Below are 26,482 nucleotides of genomic sequence, written 5' to 3'. Positions count from 1 at the left end.
TTTTGCAGATAAATCGATTTGGTTGCGTATTATATTATATATGTGGTATGTAATATTTAAACTAACGCAGCTGCCAAGTACATATATATATATAAAGATGTATATCAATACACGCATTTGGGTAGTTTTATTCTCTATTAACTGCGAGATTTCTTCATAACCCCTCTATACGCCTTGACTGGATTATTGTTTATCACTTCATCATACTCAGCAATAACTGACCTCAGATTTGCATACCTCCCCGAGAAGCCTGTAACCATTCTGATATTTTATAACGCGGTGTTGGTAAGTCTGTCAGTTTTCGTAAATAATTTCATGGCTCTATTCTTTATGTATTTTTTGATCGGATCAATCTTGAGGTCTCTGAGGTTGTCATTCGTCCTAATGTAAATATTAAATAAATATAATGAAATAAACCTACAAGTGTATAGGATATTCAAGCTTTTTAATAAATCAAAAGGTAATTTTAAGCCAGGGAGTGTTGAGTGTTAAGATCTAATCACTGGAAATAACAAATTTTTATTTTCATTAATGCAAAACGGCTGAAGAATCGTTTTTGTTAATAAATGAGTTGTTAGTTTTTCTGAATTATAAAAAAATATATTTTTAGAAGTCGTAGAAATTTATTTTCTCCTCTTTATTTTGTGTATAAAATTTTTTTTTATTAATTTAAAAAAATTAATTATTTAACAAAATCTAACATATTAGTTATGTACTTAATTTAATGTTATGGTACATATATAATTTCATAACAAATATTTTTTTATTAAAAAACATAGAAAAATATATATTAATTATACATCGAAATTAATTCTATATCATTCACACGCTTACACGCCATTTATGGCTTGCTTTACGTTGTCCGTGGATACTAATTTTAGAGCGGTTATAATTCCATTTAAATTTTTTTCATTAAATGGTTTATTTTGCAATCCAGATACGACAGGTACCTCTTCATTATTTGGCATTATTATGTTTATATTATTTATTATACCCTAAATACAGAGAAATTTTATTATATCGATTTTGGCACTTATAAAAAAGGAAATATTATATACCTTTTCTACTTCAACGTTTAATATAATTTTATGACTCTTGTCCTCCACTTTCAAATACAGTTCTTTTTTCACATTAAACTTAGGCGTTCTTCCATACACCCAATCCCATGACCCAAACTCATTTCGCAAACTGCTAATCCCTGGGAACCATTTCTCAGTGGGATTTATCAACTGAAAACCACGTTGCTTCATTGTTTGAATATTACCACCGTCCTCTAGTTCAGTTGCGACAGTACGCAAAAATTCATAGCCCACGGCGGACAGAAGTTGAGATACATTAACAGTCCGATTGACATCACACAGATTTTTGATTGGAGAACGTACGGACGCAGTTGCATTTGTAACGTAATTCGCCTTAAGAGAAAAATTAAAAAAGTCAAAATTGGTAATGTGAATAAGTTTGTACTTTTATTCGGACTAACCTCTTCTTTAATAAGCGAGTCTCCCAAATTCTCCTTATTAGTGCTAGCCAACAACGTGCAATGATGATAAGCATTCGGGCGTCCAAGTTTTGCGGCAGTACCAGAAATCTAGAATAGTTTTAAGATCAAACATCAGTAAAGTTTAAAATTCTTGAGTACAAACTATAATATATAACTAGCAAATTGTAAAAAATAATAAAATTAAATCAATTTAAAAAGAGATAAGATAAGCACACCAATAAAAATAATGGCGAATTTATATTTATTAATAAATAAAAAATATATTTTTATGTTGTTCATATATATATATATATATAAAATACACTTTGTTTCTGCTTACTTTTTTATTATTGATAACAATATCATCGCGTTCGTTTATGTCTGCCTTGATAGCCCATTCGCGAAAGAGTGCGCGCGTCAAAATATTTAAATTGTATTTGCGATTATACCGCTCGCGAGGGGTGAAGAAAGTGCAATTAAGGTTGCCACGATCATGGTAGACGGCCCCACCACCACTGTTACGACGGGCAATTGTAATACCTTTGTCCATGAGTTTAGAAACATTTGCCTCGGTGAACGGATTTTGATGCCGTCCTATGACGACACAAGGTTCATTTGCCCATAGCAACAGAACATGATGATGACTAAAATCGAAATTCTTATAAAGCCAATCTTCCAATGCCAAGTTAGTGAATATGTCATATGATTGTGAGATAAACACCGATTTTTTTATGTCTGCATCTCTTATCACACTACTCGACTTTTTCGTTTGCTCTGCATTGACTTTATTTTCCGGTTTTGAAGCAGCTCCATGACTAGCAGCAGTTGAACTTGCATCGGTCGGTGTATCGTTCGATCCACCAGATACAATTGTTCGCCGAGCAAACCCATAAAACTGGTTACCTACGGCGCCACGGCCAATAATTCTTTGCAATATCATGTCAGCTGATGTTACGGAGATCAATTGATTTGTGGGTATGAAGGGTGCTTGAAGTGGGGGACTTGCGTTATCTGTCTTGTTTTTCTATTTTTACAGATTTTATTACTTTGTTTTCGTGTTCTTATTTGCTCGTACTCACACACGCTTATACAAATTTTTACACACTCGCAGGGAATTGGATTTTACAAATAAAATATATATTCATTTAAATATATGTATTTAGTTAATTTATTATGACTAGGAATTTAATTGCATCAACACAAATATGTATGTATTTAATCAAAGTTACTGCCTTTGATTTTTCGATTTGAAAGGTAAAATTGTTTTTTTTTTTCTTTTTTCTTTTTTATATGGAGCAGCAGTTGGAAAAAGTTCGCTGAAGAGTTTGAGGGGTTTTATTTTTACAATATTGTAATTACAAGGTCGTATAATGTTGTTAAACAGTTCAGTTGCTGATTTCTTCTATTTTTGTTAGATTTTTGCAATTATGGACACACAATTTCTATATTTAAAGATTTAATAAAAAATGTACATATTCTAAAGCCACATGGGTTTAATTTAAGTTCGATTATTAGTTATTTCTTTTACGTATATATGTATGTATATTATAGTGGGTAAATTAAATTGGTTAATGTTAATGGACTTTAGCACTGACACAAATTGGTTCTATCAGTCTCTGCTGCAGCTAAGGTTACAGATATTAGATACTCGTGTAACGCAATAGTTTGGTGTAACCACTTCCAGGTTTGATGTAGTCCGCTGACCCGTAAACGAAGTCCCAAACAATCTTTACTTAGGTTTTTATGCATTCCTTTGAAACCCATCCAAGAGATTTATAAACTTCAGCATATATTTTGCTTTTTATCGGACACTATTATTTAAATAATTTTATTTAAATCGAATTTAAAATAAAAGTTCTTTGTTATTCACGTCAAAAACTCGACCCGACCAATCGTTAAGAACTGAAAAATGTGAATAAAATTTGTGACAGTTTTGCGTCGAACTGGTGAAAACACGCACAAACACACTCACACTTTCTCATATGCTGAACGTTCAGCGATACACAGATACACAAAAACACACCAATAAATAATTGCATTGTGTATGTGAAATCCCATCGAGGAAAAATTGTCTAATTGGTGAGAAATTATAAGATGTAGCAGACGTAACTGCTCGTTTTATTATAACTACATAGAAAGCCGTATCTTTTCTCAATTATTCAATTATGTATAATATCAATATATATAGGTTAATATGTAAATGTAAAATACAATAACATCTAATATATCAGAATATTACATGTAAAATAAAATATATCAATCGAATGAAATTTCAATTAAACTTACTTTCCATGTGTATACACAACATCTGTTTATAAATTAATTTACTTGTTATCACTAAAATCTAAAAGAAAATCCTTTACATGAAGCTTTGATTGCTTAATGTATGCAAAAAACCAACTTTTCGATATGATGCTCTACACAGATATTAGTTTCATGCTAGATTTAAACCTTACCAGAAAATGGAAAGCTATAAAATGGAAAATGGATAACTATTACAATGGTTAAGTATAAGGAAGAAAATTAAAGTCTTTCACTGCATTTTCGCAACTTAGTTTAAATATGTTAAGGACTGTATATGTTATAGTTAGTTATAATTACACGATAAGTCCATTGTGATCGTGACGTCTTCATATCGATTAATATAACATATGCATTATAGATGTAGGTCGTACAAATTCTGGTTGTAACTTATTCCCTTGTTATATTCGTAATTGCGCAGCAAATAAAGGAGCATCCACACCTGTAAAAGTTCATTCGTTCGCAAACATTTGCTTTGATGTGGATGCATCTTAATAAATGAAATACTAAGGTTAAATACACGGTAACGACGGCACAGCTCCTCAGCTGGAATCAAAACATATAACTACTCTTAAAGGGTAATTATATACTGATTATATTTTAAATACAATTATATAAATGAAAAAAACCACATTTTATATGTATATTTAAAAATATACATATAAAAAAGGTCGTCGTAAAGGGTATTTCAAAATCTATTAGAGGCAATATTTTTGGACTGCTTGTGGATTTCATTAGACACTTAAGTAAATTTAAGCTAGTATTGTCCTTCTTAAGAATGACGAGCGGTTCTTAATCGTCTGAATCCAAGGTGTGAACTCATTAGCACCTGGAACCACAACCCAAACAACGTTTATTCCCTTACTGCACCTCCTTTTCTCTAATGATGTCTTCTCTAATGTATTTCCATGTTCTAACTTCCATATCAAGTTGAGCCACATTGATTTAGACTTCCTCCCGTCGAAATAAAAGGATTTATTTATCTTGACCCAGGATAGTTCGACTTATATACCGGTGGTATCTAAACTAAAACTGCACATAGGTTAGTATTTCCATAAATTGTACTCTATTAAACTCATAATGCTTAAAGTGAATTTAACTATTAACTATATATCAATTTAGATACACAGATAAAATATATAAAACACTGCACATTCAACAAATTTAAGTAAACTAATAAAATAAATAATTTTTTTTACCATTTTTTGGTTATGTAAATTTGACTTTATTTCATAACATCAGTCAAATTGATATTAAAACTTGATAATAAAGCTATATTGAGTTTGAAGTTTATAAAATTATTCAAATCATTTTACTCTTAAGTTTATCGAGAATATGTAAGGTCTGATTTTGCAGACTTAATACGAATCGTTTCCACTTGACACATCAAATATATTGAAAAATTGCGTAATAAGAAATTATTTCGATGAAAACATTCTGGGTCAAAATAACGGAAGAAATTAAATAACTTAATGATGCATTTTCTAGTCTGGACCACCGCGATTTATATAATCGATTTCATCAGCAGTAATGGGTTTACGCCAAAATCGTGGATGCAATTCCCAGTCTTCTATAGCAACGGAAGACGTGCTAAATATCTAAAACATAAGAACGTGTTAATAAGCAATTTTCAGCGATTTCAAATTTTTATATCATATATAAAAAGCTGAGATTAAATCACAACAAATCCGAAAACAAACATTTTCATTAGCTCCTGTACCACTCGCACTCGCCTGATTTGCTGCCGTAAGAGAAGTTTCAGGATTACCACCTATGCGAAATTTAATAAGTGGTACACGTTTAGAGGACAAAAACCTTATTAATGTACGTTGCACCATTTCTAACACTATATTTAATAATTATATTTTATATTCATTAAATACGGGTTTTGCTCCTTGTCAGCTTAGAACCATAAAATACAGTGCTGCCATTACAAAAAATTTCCATTTTGAAGTGACAAATATACACCTATTCCACTTTCAAGCATGACTTACAAATAACGTATTTTCATATATATAAACTAGTATGTTTTTGAAGAATTAAATGCCTAAAACATTTTATTATAATATATTATGTTATAAAAATTGTAAATCCACCTTTTAAAATTTGAACACCAATTTTTATTATAATAAATCAAATTCATCAGCTTAAAAAGTTATTTAAAAAAAATAGTGTGAATTAAATTTATTGTAATAATGTAACACTAGCTTGAATGTATTATTATTTACAAAAACATTGGCAAACAATCTTACCTATTAAATAATATAATAATTTCATATATTCATCGAAATTTATATTGAAAAAATATCTATATATTTATAAATAGTTATGTGCCTCTACAAACTGAGTAGTATTGAAATTTAACAATTAAAAATAAAAATATAATTAATTAATTTAATTATTCCACAATTAGTTCATGATTTTGTTCTAATATAAACACAGCAAGTGAATTTATTAATAAAACTTTTACATTAGAAAAATGTGCGAACATAACAGTCAAGTACAGCTTTGGATCAGTTAGTTAAGGAACGCTGATTTTGAGCTTCAAATTTGGCAGGGCATGAGTTTAATCTCTGGTACTTTCCAAGATTGCTGATGATACATATTTCGCAATACTCGAAACAGCTGTATGGTCAGCCAAAAATTTAATTAATTAAAAATATATAAAAAATAATTTTTGTTGTTGTAGTTCGCTACTTTTCGAAAATCTCTTTATAAATATTTATGAGAATTTAATATATATAATTTATATAGTATATAAACGAAACGGAAACATAAATAAATTAAAATTTTGTATACATACATATATTTGTTTGATACATATTAGTTTGATTGTTTGACAGTGCATTAACTAAAAAAACACTTATAAGCAAATATATCGAATATAGTAAACACAAAAATATATGAAATTGTATTTAGATGATTATATTATGTAAAATGATTAATAATAAATATACTTAAAATTGTTGCACTCGACATTTAGATAAATTTCTCATAAAATACATCCGTTGGTAAGACATATTTGCTTGAGAGTGTAAACTTTAATTATGTTTGAAGTTGCAAATGAATGCCGGACATACATTTTATTGTAATCAAATTGGCAAATCGTAGTCATCTTGAATCCAAATTGTTTACAAATTGTTTGGAGGATTGTACTTTGGTATTTTTTTTGCTTTTATCGCTTTTAAATCAATGTTCTTAAGTTAATAGAACGTACATATTTGAATCGCGCTACACTCGATTTTATGTCTGCTAAAATGCCTGTAGATATAAATCGCTTAAGTGACGGTTGGCTGGAGCTGGAATCTGACCCAGGCCTGTTTACATTACTTTTAGAAGATTTTGGTGTAAAAGATGTACAAGTTGAGGAAGTATATGATCTACAAAAACCAATAGAAGGGCCTGTGTATGGTTTTATATTCCTTTTTCGTTGGATTGAGGAACGACGAGCTAGGCGTAAAATAGTTGAAACTACAGCTGAAATATTCGTTAAAGATGAAGAAGCCGTTTCAAGTATATTCTTTGCACAACAAGTAGTACCAAATAGCTGCGCTACTCATGCACTGCTCTCAGTTTTACTTAATTGTAGTGAAACTGAATTGTATCTGGGAAATACGCTTAGTCGTTTAAAAGCCCATACTAAGGGTATGTCCCCGGAAAACAAAGGATGGGCTATTGGCAATACACCAGAGTTAGCTTGTGCTCACAATGCTCACGCTATGCCACAAGCTCGCAGAAGATTGGATCGTAATTCGGGTGCAGGCGTTTCAACAGGAAGATTTACGGCAGGTGAAGCATTCCACTTCGTCAGCTTTGTTCCTATAAACGGTCATCTTTTTGAATTAGATGGTCTGAAACCATTTCCCATGGATCACGGCCCATGGGAAGAGTGTGAAGATTGGACAGATAAATTTCGACGTGTGATGGCAGAACGTTTGGGTATTGCAACAGGTGAACAAGATATTCGGTTCAATTTAATGGCTGTTGTACCGGATCGTCGCATCGCGATAACACATAAACTTAAAATGCTAAGGACAAATCAGGCTATCGTTTCGGGCACATTACAAAAACTACTAAAGGCAAATGAAAGTGGTGAAACAAGTAGTGAATCCTGTACGGGCACAGATCAACGAAGTTGTTCACCATCACCGTTACTTGAAGCAAACGCTTTCACAGTACGAGATTTGCAATCTTTATTGAAAAATTTAGATTCAGAGATTGCAATCAATGAACAACATCTTAATGATGAAAATGATAGGCGTTATATGTTTAAAGTAATTATGATTTTTATATAATAACTTACATCTCAATTTATACTTATACATATATTTCTCTAGGTTGACGATTGCCGTCGCACGCATAACTATGACGAATTTATATGCACATTCCTCTCTATGCTAGCTCATCAAGGCGTTCTTGGTGAATTAGTAAGTCAACATTTATTACCTTCTAAGAAAATCAGCGGCCAAAGTCGCATCACAAAACAGAATGCGTCGAATGCAACAACACCGAAACAAAAAAATGGAAAATCACCTAAAGCACCTGGACGTCGAAGAAAAGGCCGAAATAAATGCAAAAAACGTAAATGAATATTCTCTTTATATTTAAAATAAACTTAGATATTTATTTAATTGAATTTTTTTTATTTCATAAAATGATTTCTTATTAAAGCAAAAAACCATTTAAATTATATAAATAATTTTATATATTTATGGATTTTGTTTATATTAATATGAAAATCAACATTATAATATATATATAAAAGGCAATAGTTGTTCGTTTCAATATAAAAAACTCATTGAATATAACTTATAGTATTTCACGTTCGTTTTTTCAAAAACATAATTTGTAAAAGTGGGAGTTTCATGAATTATTTTATTGTTTGCAGCATTTGCAAAACCAATATTCCAAGAAACATTTTGTTTTAAGTGTTCACTAGTTACATCGCGTGAATGTCGTTATATTAAAAAAACTTAGTCCATTGTCTAATTACAATACAATTTTTAAATAAACTTTGAATTACTTTTTAATAATAAATGTATGTATGTTTCATATATGGGTATTATTTAGAGTTAAGTTGCAATGTGTAAAACGTTCTAATGTTGATGAGCCGTATTAATTGTTCGCTTTCATGTTTTAACTTATAGATTGCTTTTTATTTATCCTAAAATTTTAATTTGTTTTTTTAAAAAGGGAATTATGGTCTAGTAAATACACATGAAGAGTTGTTTTAATGCATATGTTTACATTGAAATTTCGATTGATTATATCCTAAAAAGAATTTTTGATATCCTTTAACATACTCCATATAACTTAAAAATCATTAATTGTTTGTTCTATTTAACTCTTCGCTGCGCTTAAATTTTGAACATTATTATCTTCTGTTGATTGTTCAGTCTCTTTATTTAAGCCATCTAAAACATTGGCACCATTAACTATTTTCTTAAGTGTTTCAGTTGTTTCGTCACTCTCATTAGTCGTCCTAAGGTGCTTTTCGATTTCAGTTTTTACTCTGGCAATATCTTTTTGACTAAAGGAAATAAAATCTATGTATTTTATAATTCAGAATAAAAATTATATGTAAGTACCTGATTTGAACAAACAAAATACCGTTAATTGTGTTCAACATATCCAGTACTGAGCCCATAGTTGGCTGCTGAATATGTATTGGAGGTAAACCCGTTGTTAGTTTGCCATTCGTATATATATCATTCATTTTACGTTGCAAGAGCACTGCTTGTTGTGTTAAAACTCTAAGACATTCTGCAGATTCTTTGGTTTTTTCATGATTTTCTCCCAACTGAAGCAATAATATATATAATAAAATGTATTATACCTTAAAGTCTTAATAAATAAAATACCTGTGACTTATAAATTGAATATGTCTCTTTTTCATTATTCAATGCTGCACGGAAATCGCCCATACATGACTGAGTTCTGGCAACTAAGTGATAGCTTACAGCTACATGCATTGATTTTTCTCCAAAATATTTAATGTTTAATTTTAAAGCATGTTCGATGAAGCGCAACGAAAGTTCATATTCACCAACAGCATGCAAAATTAAACTTATGTTGCTCTAAAAATAAATATAAACCAAATCAAACCAATTGTTCTAATTTTTATTTCCAATAGGATACATACATCTATAAGTCCCACTTCTGGATGATCTTCACCGCATATTAACAATAGCAAGTATCTTGCACGATACAATAATTTTAATGATGTGCTAACCTGGCTATTGGCAAAGCAATAAAGTGATAAATGGGTCTAAGAAATATAATAAAGAAACTTCAATGAATATATTAGTTTAAAATTGAGTAATAGGACAAAATTTACATATTCCAATATTGTGCATGGGTGATCAATTCCATTTACGCGTTCGCTCATTATTACTGCACGCTGTTGTATTGTTAATGCTTCCAAAGGATCACCAAGCAAATAACTCAATCGAGCCAGCATACGTAAACATGATCCATTTTCAGGATGCATTGCGCCGAAAACATTGTTTAAAAGATTCAGAGCCTCACTGATAAGTTCATATCCCTCCTTAAAGTGTCCTTGTTGTATTTTGGATTGACCAGTAGTGTAGAAATTATAAGCATCTGAAGCTCTGGGGCTTATATGCTTCACCACTGGGAATACATTCAAAATATCTTCATCGGTGAATATAGGTTTATTGCGAGAATCGAAATTATATTCTCGTAGAAGCACTTGAATACCAACTTTCAAACAAAATGCTCTCATTAAACTTATTCGTTGTATGGCATATTTTTCTACTAAACATTCAATGGTATCGCATTTTAAATCATAGTCCCAATATGATTTAGCTTCCTTCTTTATTTGCTGCCACAAAGCTTTTGGAGTCAGTAATTGCCAATCGCTATTGTTCAATAATTTAGTTCTATTTTTGCTCTTATTTTTGTTGCGCTTATTTGATTTGGGATTGTCTTCGGTAACAGAAATATTACCAACTGATCCTTGGCTCGAAGTAAGCAAGCAGTTTAAGAAATGACTGATGGCAGATGATAAATGCATCACATCTGCATTTTGCATATACGGATAATAAATATGTTTCGCAGCCCGTAAAATTAATTCCATTACAGCTATGCGATGTATATAATCCATTTGTGATTCATTAGCAATTGTATTAATTACTTTTCCTAGATACCTGAAAAAACGTTATGTATATACAATTTCATATCACACTATGCAAAATATATAAGTTACCTCACGTTGATACCATGACTGTGCAACGCTTCTGTTATACTGGTACCATCCATGGGAGGTGATGTATGTGTTTTGTATTCTTTTACAAATGCAGGAATTTGTTTTGTCACTAGGAACTCAGCAGCATCTTGAACAAGTTTTTTTTGTTTTGATAAAGAATTCGAACTATTAGAGTCATCAACGTGCCGTATTCCAGGAGAAAACACATCAGGATTAAACCGGAAATCAAATTCCTTTTCTTTCAATGAGCCTACAGCTGCACAAGCTCGCTTGACAACTTCAGCTGCTTGCTTTTCATCTGCTGTGGCCACATTTGTTTGAGCTTCTCTGATCGCATCGCAAGCATTTTCAACTGCTGTATTTTCACTCTTTTCTCCGTTTTCAGAATTTAAGTTTTTGGTAGTATCGCAAATTTCTTTATTTTCAACAGGTTCAGAATTATTTGGTTCAGATGTATTTGTTTTACCGTCATTAATGTCGGTCTTGTTTTTATTGACATTTAGTTGTTGCAAATGGGTTGCAGCATTGCGAATGAAGCTAACGTATCTGTCTTCAATGAACGCTTCTAACAATTCTTGCCTCAAGCATGAGAGTTTGTGTTTATGTTCGATTGGGAATCCAATCGATTTTAATTCAGAACTCAGTTCAATATCATTCAATATAAGAAAATTAACGTCGGGAGGAAATGTTCGAAGTAAATCTAAAATATAATGGCGACCATCATTACCTATTATACCCTTGCATTCTACTGACGAACAAAGTTCAATTTTCTCATCTCGTTCATTCAAAACTGAATGTGGCAAAATTTTTAAGTGTTTTCCTGCCTTTTGTAAAAGTTCCAAGTATTTTGGATGACTAAGTACTGTTTTACCAAAGTCTATTGAGCCATATACAACTGATTGCTCTTGCTCCCTCTCTAAAATTCCAGGAATAATAGACTGAGCTGTGACTCTGTAGCCACGATAGTCTACAACGACAGTACCAAGAGTATAAAGCCCTTCAATATCGACTGCACTGTATACACGTACTCCATGTAAATCATTTCGAGGAGCTACAAAAGCCGCTACATCGCCACCTAATTCTTTATAATGGTCGCGTACATCAAACCCTAATGAGAAAAATATATTATTCCAAATGAACATTTGCATTTTGGGATCTTCGCCAGGATTGATGGCGAGCACATTTCCATCGATAACAGCCATTGCACCACGTGTAGCAGCAATAACAAAATCTCCATGCACTTTAAATATGGCTCGTTCACGCAGCAAACGCTCTGGCAATGTTTTACGAGGAAGTTCACGAGTAGTCTGCAATTCTTCATTCCAATCACGCGTCTGTCCCGGAATATGCTCCTCATAACTAAAATATTTATTCATAAATAACTAAAATTTGAGTTCTTTAATTTCAACATACCCAAGTTTAGAAGAGAATGCATCCTCAGCCCGTATAGCATCCACTGTATGGTCCTGAGGAGGAGCTGCCCATTGATATATTTGATAAGGAGTAGCAACGCGTTCAAAAGCATGACGCAAAGTCCGTTTCTTCTGCATTTGCTGAAAAACTCTCTTAAAATTAGGAGATATTTGTGAAAGTAAATCAATTAAGGAGTGACTTAAATGACTTGGACTATCTGGCTTTGGATTAAAAATTTCATCAGTGCACTGATTTATATAGAAACCTTTTGGACATGCAGATATGTGAAAACGTTTGTCTTCCATTGTAATAACGTATAAATACATTAAATCACCATAAAGTTTTCTTTGGCCAGGTGGAGGATTCCATGCCGATGTAGTCAAAACCTTCAGAGCTTGTTGATTTTTAAAATTTTTAATGCCCGGTTGTAATGGAAGCAATGGTGCTTCTTTTGCTCCCGGTATAATAAATTCTGGTGGTGTACAATCAACAGAATCAGGTCGTGATTTTTTCTTTTCCATTAAATCGCCTTGTGTTATTTGATGCAAAAATGTTAAAGAATTACATTCCACCCCGTTGTAGGCATCTGCATTATCAAGACTTTTTAATAAGTCTCGTATATGACGTACATGAATTCTAGCTTCACGCATCGTGTAAGGTTCTTCCATTACTTTTATCGTGGATCCATGTTTCAAACCTTCAATTGATTTTAGCTCTGCAAAATTGTCTAATGTAACACCATTTAGCTGCAATGAGAAACATGTTCGATGACATGTGTCTTCACGATCCATAAGTAACTGATGTATTTCTTGTACAAGTTCCATACTAGATAACTGAATGGTAAGCATTTCAGCGCCGGGGCTTTGAATGTTAATAGAAATTCCAGCGTCGTGTAAAACATCTAAATCAATGCTTTCTGAGGATGAATCTTCACCTTCCGAAGACTCTTTTTTTAATATATCTACTTTATCTTTATCATTCAAAGAATTATCATTCTGTTTTGATTCATTTTCAATAGATATATCCGTATTTGTGCTGTCGACTACATTTGCATTCGTATCTGAAAGCGTTTCAGCTTTATTTGGTTTATCAATAGCGTGTCCATTGGTTAGATGAGCTTTTTTATTGCCTTTCAAATTTTTTCCTAAAACAAAAAAGATAACATCAATAAACTTTTACAAATTCATTACAAAAAATTTTATTTTAAGTATCTGATTCCATGGGCCAAAGAAAAATAAACGAAGGGGATTGGTTTCATTTTAAAAATTAACTAATAGGAACTAATAAAACTATTTTTGACAGTCATTAGAATGAATCTCAATTCTTTGTCTCACTTTATAGAAGAGTTTTTAGTTCACTGAATAACATTTCAAGTCATTCCAGAGGACTTTAAAATTATAATTCCAAATAAATACAACTTTAATTTGTTTTTTTTTTTTGTTATACATATTATTAGTGATTTCTTTTTCCTATTACATGTCTCTAAATAAAAACAAATTCTACATCTTTTGATACAGTCTTTTTTAAGATCTTTCGTATTACCATAAGAGAAGTTCGGTACAGTTAAATATTAATAGGGATAAAATTAAACATATTTCTATGAGATAAGGTAAGGTAAAGTATTAGATTTCTGGTTATTTGCGAATATATTAATAAGTACTCTATAAAGACGATACAATAGAAAAGAAATATATTAAAGTAATCGCCTTTAAAATAAAGAATAAAGCCTTAATAACTCGTAATCTTGTATACATTACATAACGATCTTTAACAAACATTAATTTACATAACTGTAAACAATACTAACATATAAATATGGTTCCATAAGCGGTCAGAATAGGTGAAGTGAAGGGAAGAATAGGTGGGTTTTAACTATTCTCACGGCGTTTCTTTTTTTGTTTGAGAACTTTTTAAATCTTTGCAAAGACTTAAAATCTTACAACAAAAACTATTTTAATTACAATAAAATAAAGGTTTATACATTATAAATTTAGGACAACTAAAATTTTCTAACAAAGTGAAGTGCGTCAGATAATAATATTCGGTTTAAGATGTAGTTAGGTTCACAGCAGCCAAGTGTAATTCGTTATTTCCATTGGAGTTTCATCGTGGAACAAAGAGGATTACATAACAATTACACTTTACATAACAAGTAAAATAAAAAAAGTATATCAGCTCTGTAGTATAAAGCAGTTTCGCCTCTTCATATAGAACACTTTAGACCTTCTTTGGAACAGTTTTGTTCTAGTGAGTAACAAAACTTATTCCAAAATAATATTAAGAAGCTCTAGCGTCTTGTAAGTGGTTAAGTTTTGGGCTTATAGTTTATAATGTCATCAAGTCAAACCAAATACTTTAACATATATAATTTAAAAATTTAATTATCAATTGAGGTGTATATATATATGTGTGTATAAGTTTTTAGTACGCAGAAGAAAAATCAATTATGAATTTGTTATTTAATGGAAATAAATATGCAAATCAAAAGTTTATGATGAAATTTTAACTAAGATTACATATTAAAAGATTTATGAAAATGTTTGAAAAATCGATGCATTCAATAATTATTTGATTGTGATATATCCTTTAATAATAACAAATGTTATCTTCCACTTCCTGCACTTTTTACAAGCAAAACACGTGCGCTTCTTGTAGGTTAAAAACAAATACATTATCTCTCTGAAACCGGCATATTTGTTTTAGATTTTAAAATCTACCAAAACCAAATAAAGAACAAATAAATCACCAAATTAATCGAACTCCACAAGAGAAGATATTTAACAATTTCTAAATCCATGTTTTACACGCGGCTAAACAAAATCGAACCGAACCACACTGAGAATAGAGTTACGTAACGACTGTTATGTGACTTTACTTTTCTGATTAGTTTTGCTTTTCACTGCTTAGAGATATTTATCAGATATTTTTTCATATTTAAAATATAAATCAGTTGAAGTATTTTCTTCAATTAATATATTTTATTTATAAGACATCCTTAGTAGAAACCATGGGATAATTGTTGGTTATTTTCCACATCTGCGCCACCGACCACATAAGCAATAGTAATGGCAACGTACCTTTCTTTTTAGTAATGGTCTCAGGATCAGCAGGTACAATCCCATTACCGCACTCGGCACCATTTTCCGAAACATTATTTTGCTCCAATTTACCAGTGTTTTCCAGAGTCATCGTTCTTGTGCTTCCTCGAGATGTTACACAACTCAAATTTATTCGTTAATTAAGACAGATTCTGTGCTTGATTTGTTTTTATTAATACCAAAAATTTTGTTTTTATGAAATATTTTTGTCCATATTATTTGTTTTACAACCGTAAAACATATATTATATATTATTTTCTATATTTTATATTTATGTTTATAATTTTACTTAACCGCACTCAAACCGAAGTTCACAACCCGCATGCACGGAATACGCGAAACGAATAATAATACTTGTCACATAGAATTCTTTCATTTTCTTCGCAGCTGATTTGTTCAGTGCAGTGTGACCATCCGCATTTACAGCCAAAGCAAAGTTTTTTTTTGGTTTATTTACTTGAACAACGTAAATCCGATTTTAAGATATCAGAATGGATATAAAATCCATAAATTAAATTCATCCTTTTTGTTTTCAACAATGACATAAATATAATTTACATTACTTCATAAAATAGTTTTTTAATAAAATTTATGTCAATAAAAATATATGGTATAAGGGTTAAGTATAATACTACGTTTACATTGTGAGATTAGGTTTAATCTCCACCGTTTACATTATATATTGGAGATTAATTTTGACGTTTCTCTTGTTGTGTTTTGTATTGTGTGTTTGATATATTTATGTAAATAAAGCAAATAATAACAATTTTGTACAAATAAATTGTAATATAAATTTAATAAATAGATTTACCATATAACAATAATTTAACAAGTTTTAGTTATCAATATCTACATAACTATTATTAAAGAAATTTGTTAAAAATTTACTTCCTTCGGATTTTGACATTTCTTTTCCAATTCTTCTAAGATCGTAAAAAATCTACGATATAAAGCCATTTGCAGAGTTGCACAGAAAAATAAGCACCATTTCTAAGGAGATTAAAAATTAATCTCGACCAAAAGGAGATTAACTTTTGTATGGGAAATCTAAGATTAAACAACGAGATTAGTACTTTAAGCTCGATTATTGCTTTAATCTACTTTTAATCTCACAATGTAAACGCCGTATTACTCAGTAGGTCTGTTCCTCAAGCTACTCGTAGCAAAACTCAAGTAACACACAAGTAATGTACAAATTAATGGCGTAACACAAATAAAGTGCCAAATTTCGCTCTTTACATAGATTTTCATGGAATAGCTTTGTGTAAAGTCTGGTGAGAACACCAGTGCCGCGCAAATAAACAATACAAATATTTAAATTGAAACCAAAACAACTGATTCACACATCAACACAAATTTTATTTGAAATAAAATGTACGAGTCAAGCCTGTGTATCATTTTGAAATTTCAACAGGGATGTTACATGCTCTCAGATGCTCTCATCTACTCAAAAATTTGTTGGTGGAACGCACAGTGTTACTCAAAGTTACTACAAATAGCTCGTGGAGTCGGCCTAATATGTATATGTTCGAATGATGCATTAATTCTAGCAAGTTGCTATATTCGAAGAAGTGTTGTTATTATAGGGACGTACTGTGCACTTCAAAACTGAAATAAATGGTTTTGAAAATGTATTATTCTTAGCACTCACCATGTTAATATTAACAAATAAATAAATAAAATTCTGACCTTTACTCTTATGTCTCTACTAACAAATTTGTCATATATGAGTATATAAGCAATCTTAATCTAGATATATATTCATATTATGTACCTGAGAATTAGTTTATTCGGGGTCCTTTCTAAACATTAATCTTTGCTGTTTAATTGTCAAATTATTAATCGGTTTTATAAAAGGTTTACACCCTGTTTTCGTCTGTATGGTCTAAAAACAATATTTGGTTGTACATTTGTTTTATATTCTAACTAAAATCATGTCAGTTATTAAAAACTTGATTGATGAACCTGAAAGAAGTGAAGATGATGCGAAGGACAAGGAGAAAAATGAACCGCGTCCCATTCTAAAAACAGCAACTGACCTGCAACGTTTAAAATTGGAGAAATTGATGAAAAATCCGGTAGCCTATATATAAACAAAATAATTTATTTTCTCAATAATATACTTGTTTGTAGGAGAAAGAAATTATTATTCCAGAGATGCGAAAAGAAAAAGATTATATGAACTCCGTTCCTACATTTGTGCGTAATGTAATGGGTTCTAGCGCTGGTGCAGGTTCTGGCGAATTTCATGTATACAGACATTTAAGGCGAAAGGAGTATGCACGTCAAAAAACAATACAAGCGAAGAGCATGAAAGAACAGTTGGATCAAGAATACCATGAAAAATTAGAAAATAACCGTCGTATTGCAGAAGAAAAAACCGCTAAGAAACGTGCTAAACGTTTAAAGAAGAAAAATAATAAAAAAAATAAAAAAAATTCTTCACATAGCACAGAAAAACAAACTCAACTCCCACCAGAAATAAGTGATGATTCGAGCGACAATGAGTCGATACAAGGCGAAGAAAATTTAACAAATACAGATAAGGTAGACTTAAGTTATCCTAATGATTCCACTGACATCAACGAAGAAATGAAAGCAAATGATGAACTTCCTAAATTGGACAATTGATCTCTCAAATATGAAAATTATGACGTTTTTAAGAAACCTTTTTTTTTTTTGAAAATAAAACTTCAATAACAACTGAAGTAGAGTTAATATAAGCGTTAGTATTGTTATTCCCATATGTACACTTAAAAATAGAATAAACAAATCTTTAAGCAAAACCTTTTTGTAGTTACCAGTTTTGAGTTCAATATACATATTTTCATAATACAAACAAAATAAGGTAATACTTTTTATATAATTTATTTTTGCAATCATAAAGCTTAATCAATAAGACGTGTGCAGAAGCTGTTCCAAATATGTTTAGTAAATAACTATATATGCTGTAATATATTTTTTAATTTTACTTTCACGTTAATCATTATTTATTAATATTAGAGAACGATCATTGCAATGCTCAAACACATGAAAGAAGTTGTTGAAATGTCAGAATCGATAATAAAACAAAATAAATAAATGGAGCGAATTTCTTTATTTTTCAACGTTTAATATCTCCATTTTGTTTAAAAGACTTATTGCAAATTATTACTAAAACTATATTATAAAATAACTTAAAATAAATTATAAAATAATGTTTTGCTGCATTTGGGTTTTAATGCAAAGGAAAACTTGAATGTAAGCATTTATATGTGAAAATAATTAAACGCATGCAGATCCAATCTACAAAGTCACAATTTGAATAAAAAAAATTTAAGGTAGGTAATTATTTATTAATACGCTATGATGAAATTAAAACGAACAAAAATAAGATACGTGAATGTGTTTAAAAATTTTAATAAGAAACAAAAAACAAATATCAAAACCACTAATATTAAATAAAGAAGTTCTAACATTTTTTCTCGTGTCTTGAGCGGTAGTTCTTGTAAAGTTCATAAAGTGATGTAATACAATTATTAACATACAAAAAATCTTTCAATGTTTTGTTTTTGCTATTTCTGTGAAATATATTTTAAGTATGTAATTATTTAGATTTAAGATAGTTCGCCAGCTTTTGTTTTAACCATATTAAAATAGACATCCGCGGCAATATTATGCAAATTAAATATTCAAGTTAAGATTCAAATGTTATATGATTGTAATGTAATAAATCCATTAACCACCAATACCATCTCATTTTAAAAATAATAATAAAAGTAAAGCTGGATTTTAAAACAATGTTATCTACTTCAACCACGTTAATATTTAGTTAAGAATTATTTAATAAATCATAATGTATAATGTATTAATTTTTAGTTGACACTTCTTGGTTTAGATGGTATAAATAGCTTTAAACAAGTGGTGGAACAGCAATTTAAGCTCTAAAAGACAAATTTCATATCTTAAATTTTAAACAACTACCACCGCAGGTAGCAAAACAATATATCCTTATCCTGTTTAATTTCAAAACTAATTTTGCCTATTTGATTTCTCTATTTGCACATTATGCATATTATGTTTGTCTAACTGCGTTTACATATAATAATTAGTAGAGTTGTTTCATTTAAATTGTAATCAATAAATATTTAAATATAATATATATATATATGTAAATTATTATAATGTAATAATTGAAGAATATTAATTAGCATTAGCTCTTTTGTGGTTTATTTTATTGTGGCTTTAAAGTTATATTTTAACGGCATTCCCATATTTTAACTGTTTGATCAACACTGCCAGAAATAACATATGGATGTGTTTTATGAAAATCTAATAGAACAAAGTTATATAAATACGTTTTGTTATTTACAAAAAAAAAAAAAAATCTTACCAACTGATGTACAAAAATGTTGATGAGCATAAAGAGTTTTCATGCATCGCTTGTTGCGTAGATCCCAAACTCGAATGGTTTTATCATCACTAGCTGAAATTAAATACTTTCCTCCCGGATGGAATGATAAACCTCTCACCCAATTATCATGACCAGTAAGAGTTAAAAGGCAAAGACCAACGCTAACATCCCAGATCTAAAAAAAAAAAAACAAAAACTGATTTATCTTTTGAATTACATTAATAGGGCAATTGTGGCAACAAAAATCTTGTGAAAGATCGTTTTAAAGATTCTTTGTATTCTGGCAGCGGTCTTGTGAAAGCTATTTACGGTCTTTTGCAAGACCAAATTAAACTAAATTCATTTTTAATACGACGCAAACGTAAATGTATTGACTAACTATGCTGTCTTCAAAAAAAATTTAAAATATATATTCACATATGTATAATGTAGTATATATATTTTTTAAATATTTAAAATGTAATATTTTAATATAAATAATAATAATGGAACATACATCTTGCTCATTTCCATTACATTTGTATTAAAATTCAATTATTTATTCGCATGCGGTAGTAATTGGTAGATGTTTTTCATTTCACCACAAAAGAAATAGAATTGCAAATGATAAAACTTTTTTTTAAAGACTTTTGTGACAGAATAGCTAAAATCTTACAAACGGTCTTACGGTCTCTGTTACAGAGATCTTACGCAAGACTTTTAACGATCTTTGCCAGAATTAGCATGTAAAAGTTGTGCAGAATATATGTAGTCGATATTTTCAATTTTCATTATGTTAAATCTAGTTTAATCTATATTAATAATATGCTAACATACACGTATTGTTTTATCTCTGGAACCAGATGCTAGAAATGGGCCTTGATGATGGCCTTTTTTGTTATCTGCACCAGCCGCTTCATTGATGGCTGATGTGGCGGCCTCTGGAGCCCATGCAATACACTCTACAGTGTGATCATGATCGCGTAATTCGACCTAAATTTAAAAAGAAATTTCAAATACTTTACTATTCACCAAAATTTGTGCATATATTACTTTGCAGTCTTTTGAATTTGTTAGCCATACACGAATTGAGTGATCGTTTGAGCATGATGCAAAAATACCTCCATCTGCATGTACACGTACCATTCGCACCCATTCCCTATGTCCTGTGTACGTTTTAATGCAATATCTAAAAATATTTATTTGATATACAAAAATATTTAACAAAATTAATGGTTTCAACTTACCCAGTAGCTACTTCCCACATTTTTATAGTTTTGTCTCTTGATGCAGACAGTACAAAATCTCCAGCTGGCACAAAAGCTACAGAAGAGACATTGTGATCATGTCCGTGCATGGTTTTTACACATTCATAACTCTGTTGGAAATCCCACAATTTTATAGACAAATCTGCACTGCATGAGGCTGAATAATATAAATAATGAAAAAAAATATTTATAGTTTTAAATTATTTTTCAGTACCTAAAATCTTTCCTTGAGCGTCAAAAGCTATGTCTTGCACTGAATCTGTATGTCCTTTCAAACTTCGTTCATATTCCCCGGTTTCAAAATCCCAAATCTTTATAGTTGCATCTTCTGAAGCTGATACCATAACCCCAAATATAGGATGAAATACTACCTACAAAGTAATTAATTATATTTTTATTTAATTCGGGATAAAATTGTTGTTACAATTAATACACTTACTCTTGTTATACTTGCACGATGACCTGATAGTGAAAATTTCTCTGGTGGTCTGGGTATCCATTCACCAGGACTCCTTTTAGCTTTAGTTGGAGCTCCTTCAATTACTTCTTTTTCAGCTTCTGACAATTTAGCCTCTAGTTCCATAACTTTTTTCTGCAATCTAATTACGGAAGTCCACTTTTTTTCAAGTAATCCTCCAATTTTCTTTTCGCTTTCTGAGTTTAAGTCTGCTTCCTTACGAAAAGCCTCGAGAGAATCCGAGTATCCATTGCTACTCAAATAATCGGCAATCGCTTGGTTACTAAATACATATATTTTACATTAAACATATAAATGTATTACACGTTACTACTTACAGCTCCTCGCGCTGCCTTTGAGACAACACCATTTTCATGCTGTTCTCAATTATTTCTTCTTATAAATGAAATATCTCTGTAAATATTTCTATCAATTGAAAATAATTAGTGTTATTGTTTCTATTAAAATAACAAATCATATAGTGCTCAACACTTTAATTATACTAAAATATAAACAAATACAGGGCATATATAGAAATATTTATGATATTTTAATATCATTAATTTATTTTTACATTATTTTCAAATCATGATTTAGACATAAACAACTTAATTACTGTACATTCGAATAGGTCTACAAAAACAATATCAATAAGTTCTATTCGGGTTAAGACAACAATACAAAACTGTAAAATAGTTTGCATTTTAGATCCCAAATAGAAAATTCCTTTTTACAAGAATATTTATTTCTTTAATAAAAATATGAAAGCACATATAAGCTTGCAAGTAGACCAAGAAGGCTTAACGAAACTTATGGATGATTGATTACTAAGTGCATCGTGTGGAATATTTAATTTCAAAGCTCCTCCATGGCTAAGCAAAGTAGTAAACTATATGAAGCCAAATTATTATATGAAATAAATGTTTCTCAGCAATTTTTTTTTAATTTTGACGTATGTCTACATTTATTTGAACTATAAAAAGTTTAGTTTTGGAAATTGCCTAATAATATTTACCACATAGAATCTTGGTAATGGAATTTCAACATTTCTCAATATAATAGAAATTAATTAACTTAATATACAATATATAATTCATACCATATATAAATACTATTTAATTAGACTGATTCGGTATGAGTATCTTCTACTTTATAAAGAGGTAAAAAACCGATTGGTACAAAAATAAACATTTTATGAAATTTGTTATAGATTAAGCCGTTTCACCTGTTTGTTAGAAATCCTATTTAAATATTTGTTTAATATGAAATGACAAAACTTAAAATAATTTGATATTTATTGATATCAAAGACTCAATAAGAGATAAATATCCTTATTTCTAGCATAAAGTAATTTAGCAGCGATTTTGCAAAATTAATATTAGAATCTGTATTATATGGACTCAAAAATTTTACGAATAGCATCATATATGACGTTGGGCTATATGAAATTTATTAATCTAATAAAAATGAGAATACTTTATAGATATTCTTTGATATCAAAGACTCAATTAGAGGTAAATATACTTATTTCTAGCATATAGCTAGCGATTTTACAAAATTCTAGCTAGAATCTGTATTATATAGACTCAAAAATTTTAAGAATAGCATCATATATGATGTTGAGTTATATAAAATTTCTCAATATATTAAAAATGAGAATACTTTGCAGTTTTAAATACAAATCCATCGCACTGCTAGTGATTAACTTAACCTTTCGAAAAGATTTTTAAAATCAGAATTGTTAAGTCTCCAATCAAATGAATTAAATTTTAAATTTATTGAATTTTGTCAAAGTAACATAATACGTTTGCAATTTCAGAATTAAACCCTAATAAAAAACAAAAAAATTATTTAAATAACTTTATAAATTTTGGGTATCACAGGCAGTAATAAAAAAAGGTTTATTGATTTAAAATATGTTTTGCAGCTTTGTTTTTGCTTGGTTAACCAGTATGCGGATATGGAACTTAAGAATTGAAATTTCTTAAATATAAATAAAATCATAATTTTTTAACAGCCTAAATTATTATTATAAATCAGTACATATGAAGGTGTCTTATCTTTTAATATAATGCATTCATTAAAATAAATTAGCTATAAAATTCAAATTTAATAGTACTAATGATTAATATAGAAATATAAAATGTTAAGCTAAGAATTGCATTTTAAAAATATTTAAAAAATCTATCATTCACTGCTTTGTACACGGAACAGTAAAATAAATTAAAAATTTTCGTATAACCAGTATTTATTTACATATGTGAATGCTGAATTCTAAGAGTATTATTCGCAGAAACAACTGATTCAAACTTCTTAAATATCAGAATTTAAATCTGAACACAAAAAACATATTTAAAGCTTAAGTCAAGTCAAAAACATGCTTGACGTACGTAAATAAAAATAAAAACATCAAGTTTTAGAAATGCGAAAAATCGATGACAGTGAAGTCGTTTGATTATAAAGATGTGTCATCATAGTTGAACAAATGACATATGTATGTATGTACGCCTATATTGATGTGTGAATATGTACCCACATATGTACACATAAAATCAAATGATATTAATAATAATTGGTAACATTGCACATTAACAATTGGCATATAATTACACTATTTACGTAGTTTTAATCTAGTTCTGATGTTTGGTTCTGCATATATAAAAATTTTATAAAACCAAATTAAATATGTACATAAAAATCTTGGTGCAAGCAATTAAGCAAAAGGCACAGTTACGAAAGACGGCCATCTTGAAAGGTCGAAGGCACAAGCAGCAAATATAAAAACATAGTAATTTTCTTATTTAATCACATTAAGAACATTTTTCTTAGTAACATCGTTCACTTATTAAAAATTCATATTTGATACATATGTAACAGAACGACACTTAATACTTTGTTTTAACTCTTTTGAAATTGAATAACTTTTTTAAAGTAAATCAAGAGATTCAGAATTATTTAAAAACTTACTAGTCTACTTACTATTGTTAAGGATTAGTTAATTGCTTAAACAATAAAAATAAAATTATCCAAACTACGCAAAAATTGTTTTTTCGAGCTGACTACTAACTTTAATTGATTTTCTAATACTTTTCTGTTCCTCGCACACACAAATTCCAACCAGCCACTAAACAAGTACGACGAATATCTCATTAAAAGAATAAAAGAAAAATCGCGTACCGATTTTCACTGTGATTCTTTTGATGCAACAATTTTATAAAATCAAACTTTATCACTACCAATTGATACAGCAATGTTAAATTTTTTCAATTATAATAATATTATTTATAAATAAAAATATAGGTATTTTTTTGTTTGTTGCAGTAGTTATATATTTAGTAAACAATATTGTAATAATTTATTTTAGCCAAAAAATAAATACAGTCAAACTGCTATAACTCGAACTTCTATTACTAGAATTTTCTGTAATTCAAACTAAATAGGCTGTAACAAGGTTTAGAAAGCAAATTACATATAATTACAGAAAAATTCTTTAATTCATTTTTTTGCAAAATAGTACTTTGAGTTATTGAAGATTAACTATATCTTTGTTAGAACAGATATCAATAAAAACTTTAGCTTTTTTTTATAATTTTTGTGAACATCTATATTTTGCGAACAATGAAAGTCAAATATATAATCGATATGTATATAGTCGCTTAATTGAAATTGAATATATGTACTTAATTTAGTTATGATTACAAAATGCGGCTTGTGAGTCGACGTTTATTGCGAAATGAATATTAAATGTTTACATTGCGGCAATTAAACAGCGAAACAAAAGAGGAATTTGTTATGATTTCAAGTTCGAAAGTTAAGTCTCAAAACTGATTTAACTATAAATTAAGCTACAGAAGTTTATTAAGAGTTAAGCATTACTGTGATATTGGTCATCAGAGTTATAAGTCAATATTAATGCTATGAAATTATTAAGAAATCATCAAGAATAAAATATAATAATAAAAAATTAAATTTTATTTACAACAAATAGTAGAGTGATTAAGATTAAAGCATAAAATTAGGACAACGCATCCATATAGAAAACTAAATAAATAGACACAAAAACTTAGATATCATTTTGGGCTGCAAGTTATTTTATAACGGTTGTGTGATCTCAACAAATATGAACACTTTAAAAACAGATTAATTTGCATAAGGATATACGGCATATAAACATAGAATCAGGATATGCACTGCAAACTGAATGTGACAGTCTGACATATTTATTTCTGGGAGTATCTCGGTACCTTAATTCCCAATATTCATACAGATGAAATCAATCTGGTATATGGAGACCATAACGGCCATATTGGGAGTATAAATGATTCTATAATAATTTGCCAACAAAACAACGTAAATTGATTACTTTCTGTGTGACCGTTCGTGTTAAATATTTTAAAGATTGAAGTCATAATTGGTGAGGCAGTCATCTATTAACATAAAGATTTGGCGGCAGATGTTAAAGCTGGCTAGAAAGAAAAACAAAGGCAGTTCAGAGCAAAATTTCATTTGATTATAATGGAAAAAAGTTGTGCCCCGACATATAACCTTCTTACCTTTTTTACATTTAGCTACTGGTAACATGTAGAATGTAGAATACAATGTAGAATACTTCTCAAAATCACTATATAGAAAAGTCCAAAACTAAACTTGCTATTTCAAGGGGCGATTATAATATAGAAAGAACCTGGTAGTGAAACGAATATGTACAGCAAACTGTCCAAACATCTGGGAACGAGTCCTAAATAGAGATGCGTTAAAAACAATCTTATCATTCAATATAATGATGTTTGATAAGGAAATCTGATTTGGCATTTCCATCGCTCTCGAAAAAGTATTCGATTTAAGAACTTTTCCTCGCAACTCTC

General features: G+C 29.7%; 6 protein-coding genes across 8 annotated transcripts; 2 read left to right on the top strand and 4 right to left on the bottom strand.

Moving 5' to 3' along the window:
- Positions 1-725: 725 nt before the first annotated feature.
- On the bottom strand, positions 726-3,063 carry LOC119678141 (lipoyltransferase 1, mitochondrial). Its single transcript, XM_038089825.1, has 4 exons — positions 1,821-3,063; positions 1,481-1,588; positions 1,059-1,412; positions 726-995 (listed from the first exon to the last, which is right to left on the bottom strand). Exons 1-4 carry the CDS (start codon positions 2,418-2,420, stop codon positions 831-833), a joined length of 1,227 nt encoding a protein of 408 aa, XP_037945753.1. The 5' UTR covers positions 2,421-3,063; the 3' UTR covers positions 726-830.
- A 1,923-nt stretch (positions 3,064-4,986) lies between these two features.
- On the bottom strand, positions 4,987-5,728 carry LOC119678140. 2 transcript variants are annotated; one of them, XM_038089823.1, is made up of 2 exons: positions 5,482-5,728; positions 4,987-5,379 (listed from the first exon to the last, which is right to left on the bottom strand). In XM_038089823.1, the coding sequence occupies exons 1-2, from the start codon at positions 5,617-5,619 to the stop codon at positions 5,266-5,268; spliced, it is 252 nt and encodes an 83-aa protein (XP_037945751.1). In that variant the 5' UTR covers positions 5,620-5,728; the 3' UTR covers positions 4,987-5,265. The 2 variants fall into 2 exon arrangements, with proteins under 2 accessions (XP_037945751.1, XP_037945752.1); XM_038089824.1 differs by having other exon boundaries at positions 5,515-5,723.
- A 1,038-nt stretch (positions 5,729-6,766) lies between these two features.
- LOC119685255 (ubiquitin carboxyl-terminal hydrolase calypso) lies at positions 6,767-8,395 on the top strand. Its single transcript, XM_038099496.1, has 2 exons — positions 6,767-8,055; positions 8,119-8,395. Exons 1-2 carry the CDS (start codon positions 7,027-7,029, stop codon positions 8,368-8,370), a joined length of 1,281 nt encoding a protein of 426 aa, XP_037955424.1. The 5' UTR covers positions 6,767-7,026; the 3' UTR covers positions 8,371-8,395.
- On the bottom strand, positions 8,396-16,041 carry LOC119685254 (protein clueless). The gene is made up of 8 exons (XM_038099494.1): positions 15,500-16,041; positions 12,423-13,566; positions 11,010-12,368; positions 10,119-10,950; positions 9,924-10,049; positions 9,643-9,858; positions 9,370-9,581; positions 8,396-9,311 (listed from the first exon to the last, which is right to left on the bottom strand). The coding sequence occupies exons 1-8, from the start codon at positions 15,609-15,611 to the stop codon at positions 9,122-9,124; spliced, it is 4,191 nt and encodes a 1,396-aa protein (XP_037955422.1). The 5' UTR covers positions 15,612-16,041; the 3' UTR covers positions 8,396-9,121.
- Positions 16,042-17,379: 1,338 nt separating this feature from the next.
- LOC119680955 (PRKR-interacting protein 1 homolog) lies at positions 17,380-18,298 on the top strand. The gene is made up of 2 exons (XM_038093992.1): positions 17,380-17,598; positions 17,654-18,298. The coding sequence occupies exons 1-2, from the start codon at positions 17,455-17,457 to the stop codon at positions 18,149-18,151; spliced, it is 642 nt and encodes a 213-aa protein (XP_037949920.1). The 5' UTR covers positions 17,380-17,454; the 3' UTR covers positions 18,152-18,298.
- Positions 18,299-18,675: 377 nt separating this feature from the next.
- LOC119679921 (lissencephaly-1 homolog) lies at positions 18,676-24,743 on the bottom strand. 2 transcript variants are annotated; one of them, XM_038092514.1, is made up of 9 exons: positions 24,597-24,743; positions 21,956-22,043; positions 21,600-21,900; positions 21,375-21,531; positions 21,140-21,317; positions 20,946-21,081; positions 20,730-20,885; positions 19,893-20,088; positions 18,676-19,831 (listed from the first exon to the last, which is right to left on the bottom strand). In XM_038092514.1, exons 2-9 carry the CDS (start codon positions 21,991-21,993, stop codon positions 19,758-19,760), a joined length of 1,236 nt encoding a protein of 411 aa, XP_037948442.1. In that variant the 5' UTR covers positions 21,994-22,043; positions 24,597-24,743; the 3' UTR covers positions 18,676-19,757. The 2 variants fall into 2 exon arrangements, with proteins under 2 accessions (XP_037948442.1, XP_037948443.1); XM_038092515.1 differs by having other exon boundaries at positions 24,685-24,703.
- Positions 24,744-26,482: the final 1,739 nt, after the last annotated feature.

The sequence above is a fragment of the Teleopsis dalmanni genome, chromosome 2 (genome assembly GCF_002237135.1).
Source record: "Teleopsis dalmanni isolate 2A chromosome 2, ASM223713v2, whole genome shotgun sequence".
NCBI classification, from domain to species: Eukaryota; Metazoa; Arthropoda; class Insecta; order Diptera; family Diopsidae; genus Teleopsis; species Teleopsis dalmanni.
The sequence above is the reverse complement of the archived record's forward strand: the minus strand, read 5'-3'. Positions and strand labels throughout refer to the sequence as shown.

What these genes read in the sequence shown, in the direction of transcription:
- LOC119678140 (XM_038089823.1), bottom strand. Translation starts at nt 5,619, where the DNA reads ATGGTGCAACGTACATTAATAAGGTTTTTGTCCTCTAAACGTGTACCA. An exon ending in GTACAGGAGCTAATGAAAAT is followed by an intron (nt 5,380 to 5,481) that starts GTTTGTTTTCGG and finishes CTTATGTTTTAG; the next exon opens with ATATTTAGCACGTCTTCCGT.
- LOC119679921 (XM_038092514.1), bottom strand. Translation starts at nt 21,993, where the DNA reads ATGAAAATGGTGTTGTCTCAAAGGCAGCGCGAGGAGCT. An exon ending in ATCGTGCAAGTATAACAAGA is followed by an intron (nt 21,532 to 21,599) that starts GTAAGTGTATTA and finishes ATTACTTTGTAG; the next exon opens with GTAGTATTTCATCCTATATT. An exon ending in CAAATTCAAAAGACTGCAAA is followed by an intron (nt 20,886 to 20,945) that starts GTAATATATGCA and finishes TTTTAAATTTAG; the next exon opens with GTCGAATTACGCGATCATGA.
- LOC119685255 (XM_038099496.1), top strand. Translation starts at nt 7,027, where the DNA reads ATGTCTGCTAAAATGCCTGTAGATATAAATCGCTTAAGTGACGGTTGG. An exon ending in ATAGGCGTTATATGTTTAAA is followed by an intron (nt 8,056 to 8,118) that starts GTAATTATGATT and finishes ATATTTCTCTAG; the next exon opens with GTTGACGATTGCCGTCGCAC.
- LOC119685254 (XM_038099494.1), bottom strand. Translation starts at nt 15,611, where the DNA reads ATGACTCTGGAAAACACTGGTAAATTGGAGCAAAATAATGTTTCGGAA. An exon ending in GACCATTACTAAAAAGAAAG is followed by an intron (nt 13,567 to 15,499) that starts GTACGTTGCCAT and finishes TTTTTGTTTTAG; the next exon opens with GAAAAAATTTGAAAGGCAAT. An exon ending in AGTCATGGTATCAACGTGAG is followed by an intron (nt 10,951 to 11,009) that starts GTAACTTATATA and finishes ACGTTTTTTCAG; the next exon opens with GTATCTAGGAAAAGTAATTA.
- LOC119678141 (XM_038089825.1), bottom strand. Translation starts at nt 2,420, where the DNA reads ATGATATTGCAAAGAATTATTGGCCGTGGCGCCGTAGGTAACCAGTTT. An exon ending in ACTCGCTTATTAAAGAAGAG is followed by an intron (nt 1,413 to 1,480) that starts GTTAGTCCGAAT and finishes TTTTCTCTTAAG; the next exon opens with GCGAATTACGTTACAAATGC. An exon ending in TAAACGTTGAAGTAGAAAAG is followed by an intron (nt 996 to 1,058) that starts GTATATAATATT and finishes CTCTGTATTTAG; the next exon opens with GGTATAATAAATAATATAAA.
- LOC119680955 (XM_038093992.1), top strand. Translation starts at nt 17,455, where the DNA reads ATGTCAGTTATTAAAAACTTGATTGATGAACCTGAAAGAAGTGAAGAT. An exon ending in AGAAATTGATGAAAAATCCG is followed by an intron (nt 17,599 to 17,653) that starts GTAGCCTATATA and finishes ACTTGTTTGTAG; the next exon opens with GAGAAAGAAATTATTATTCC.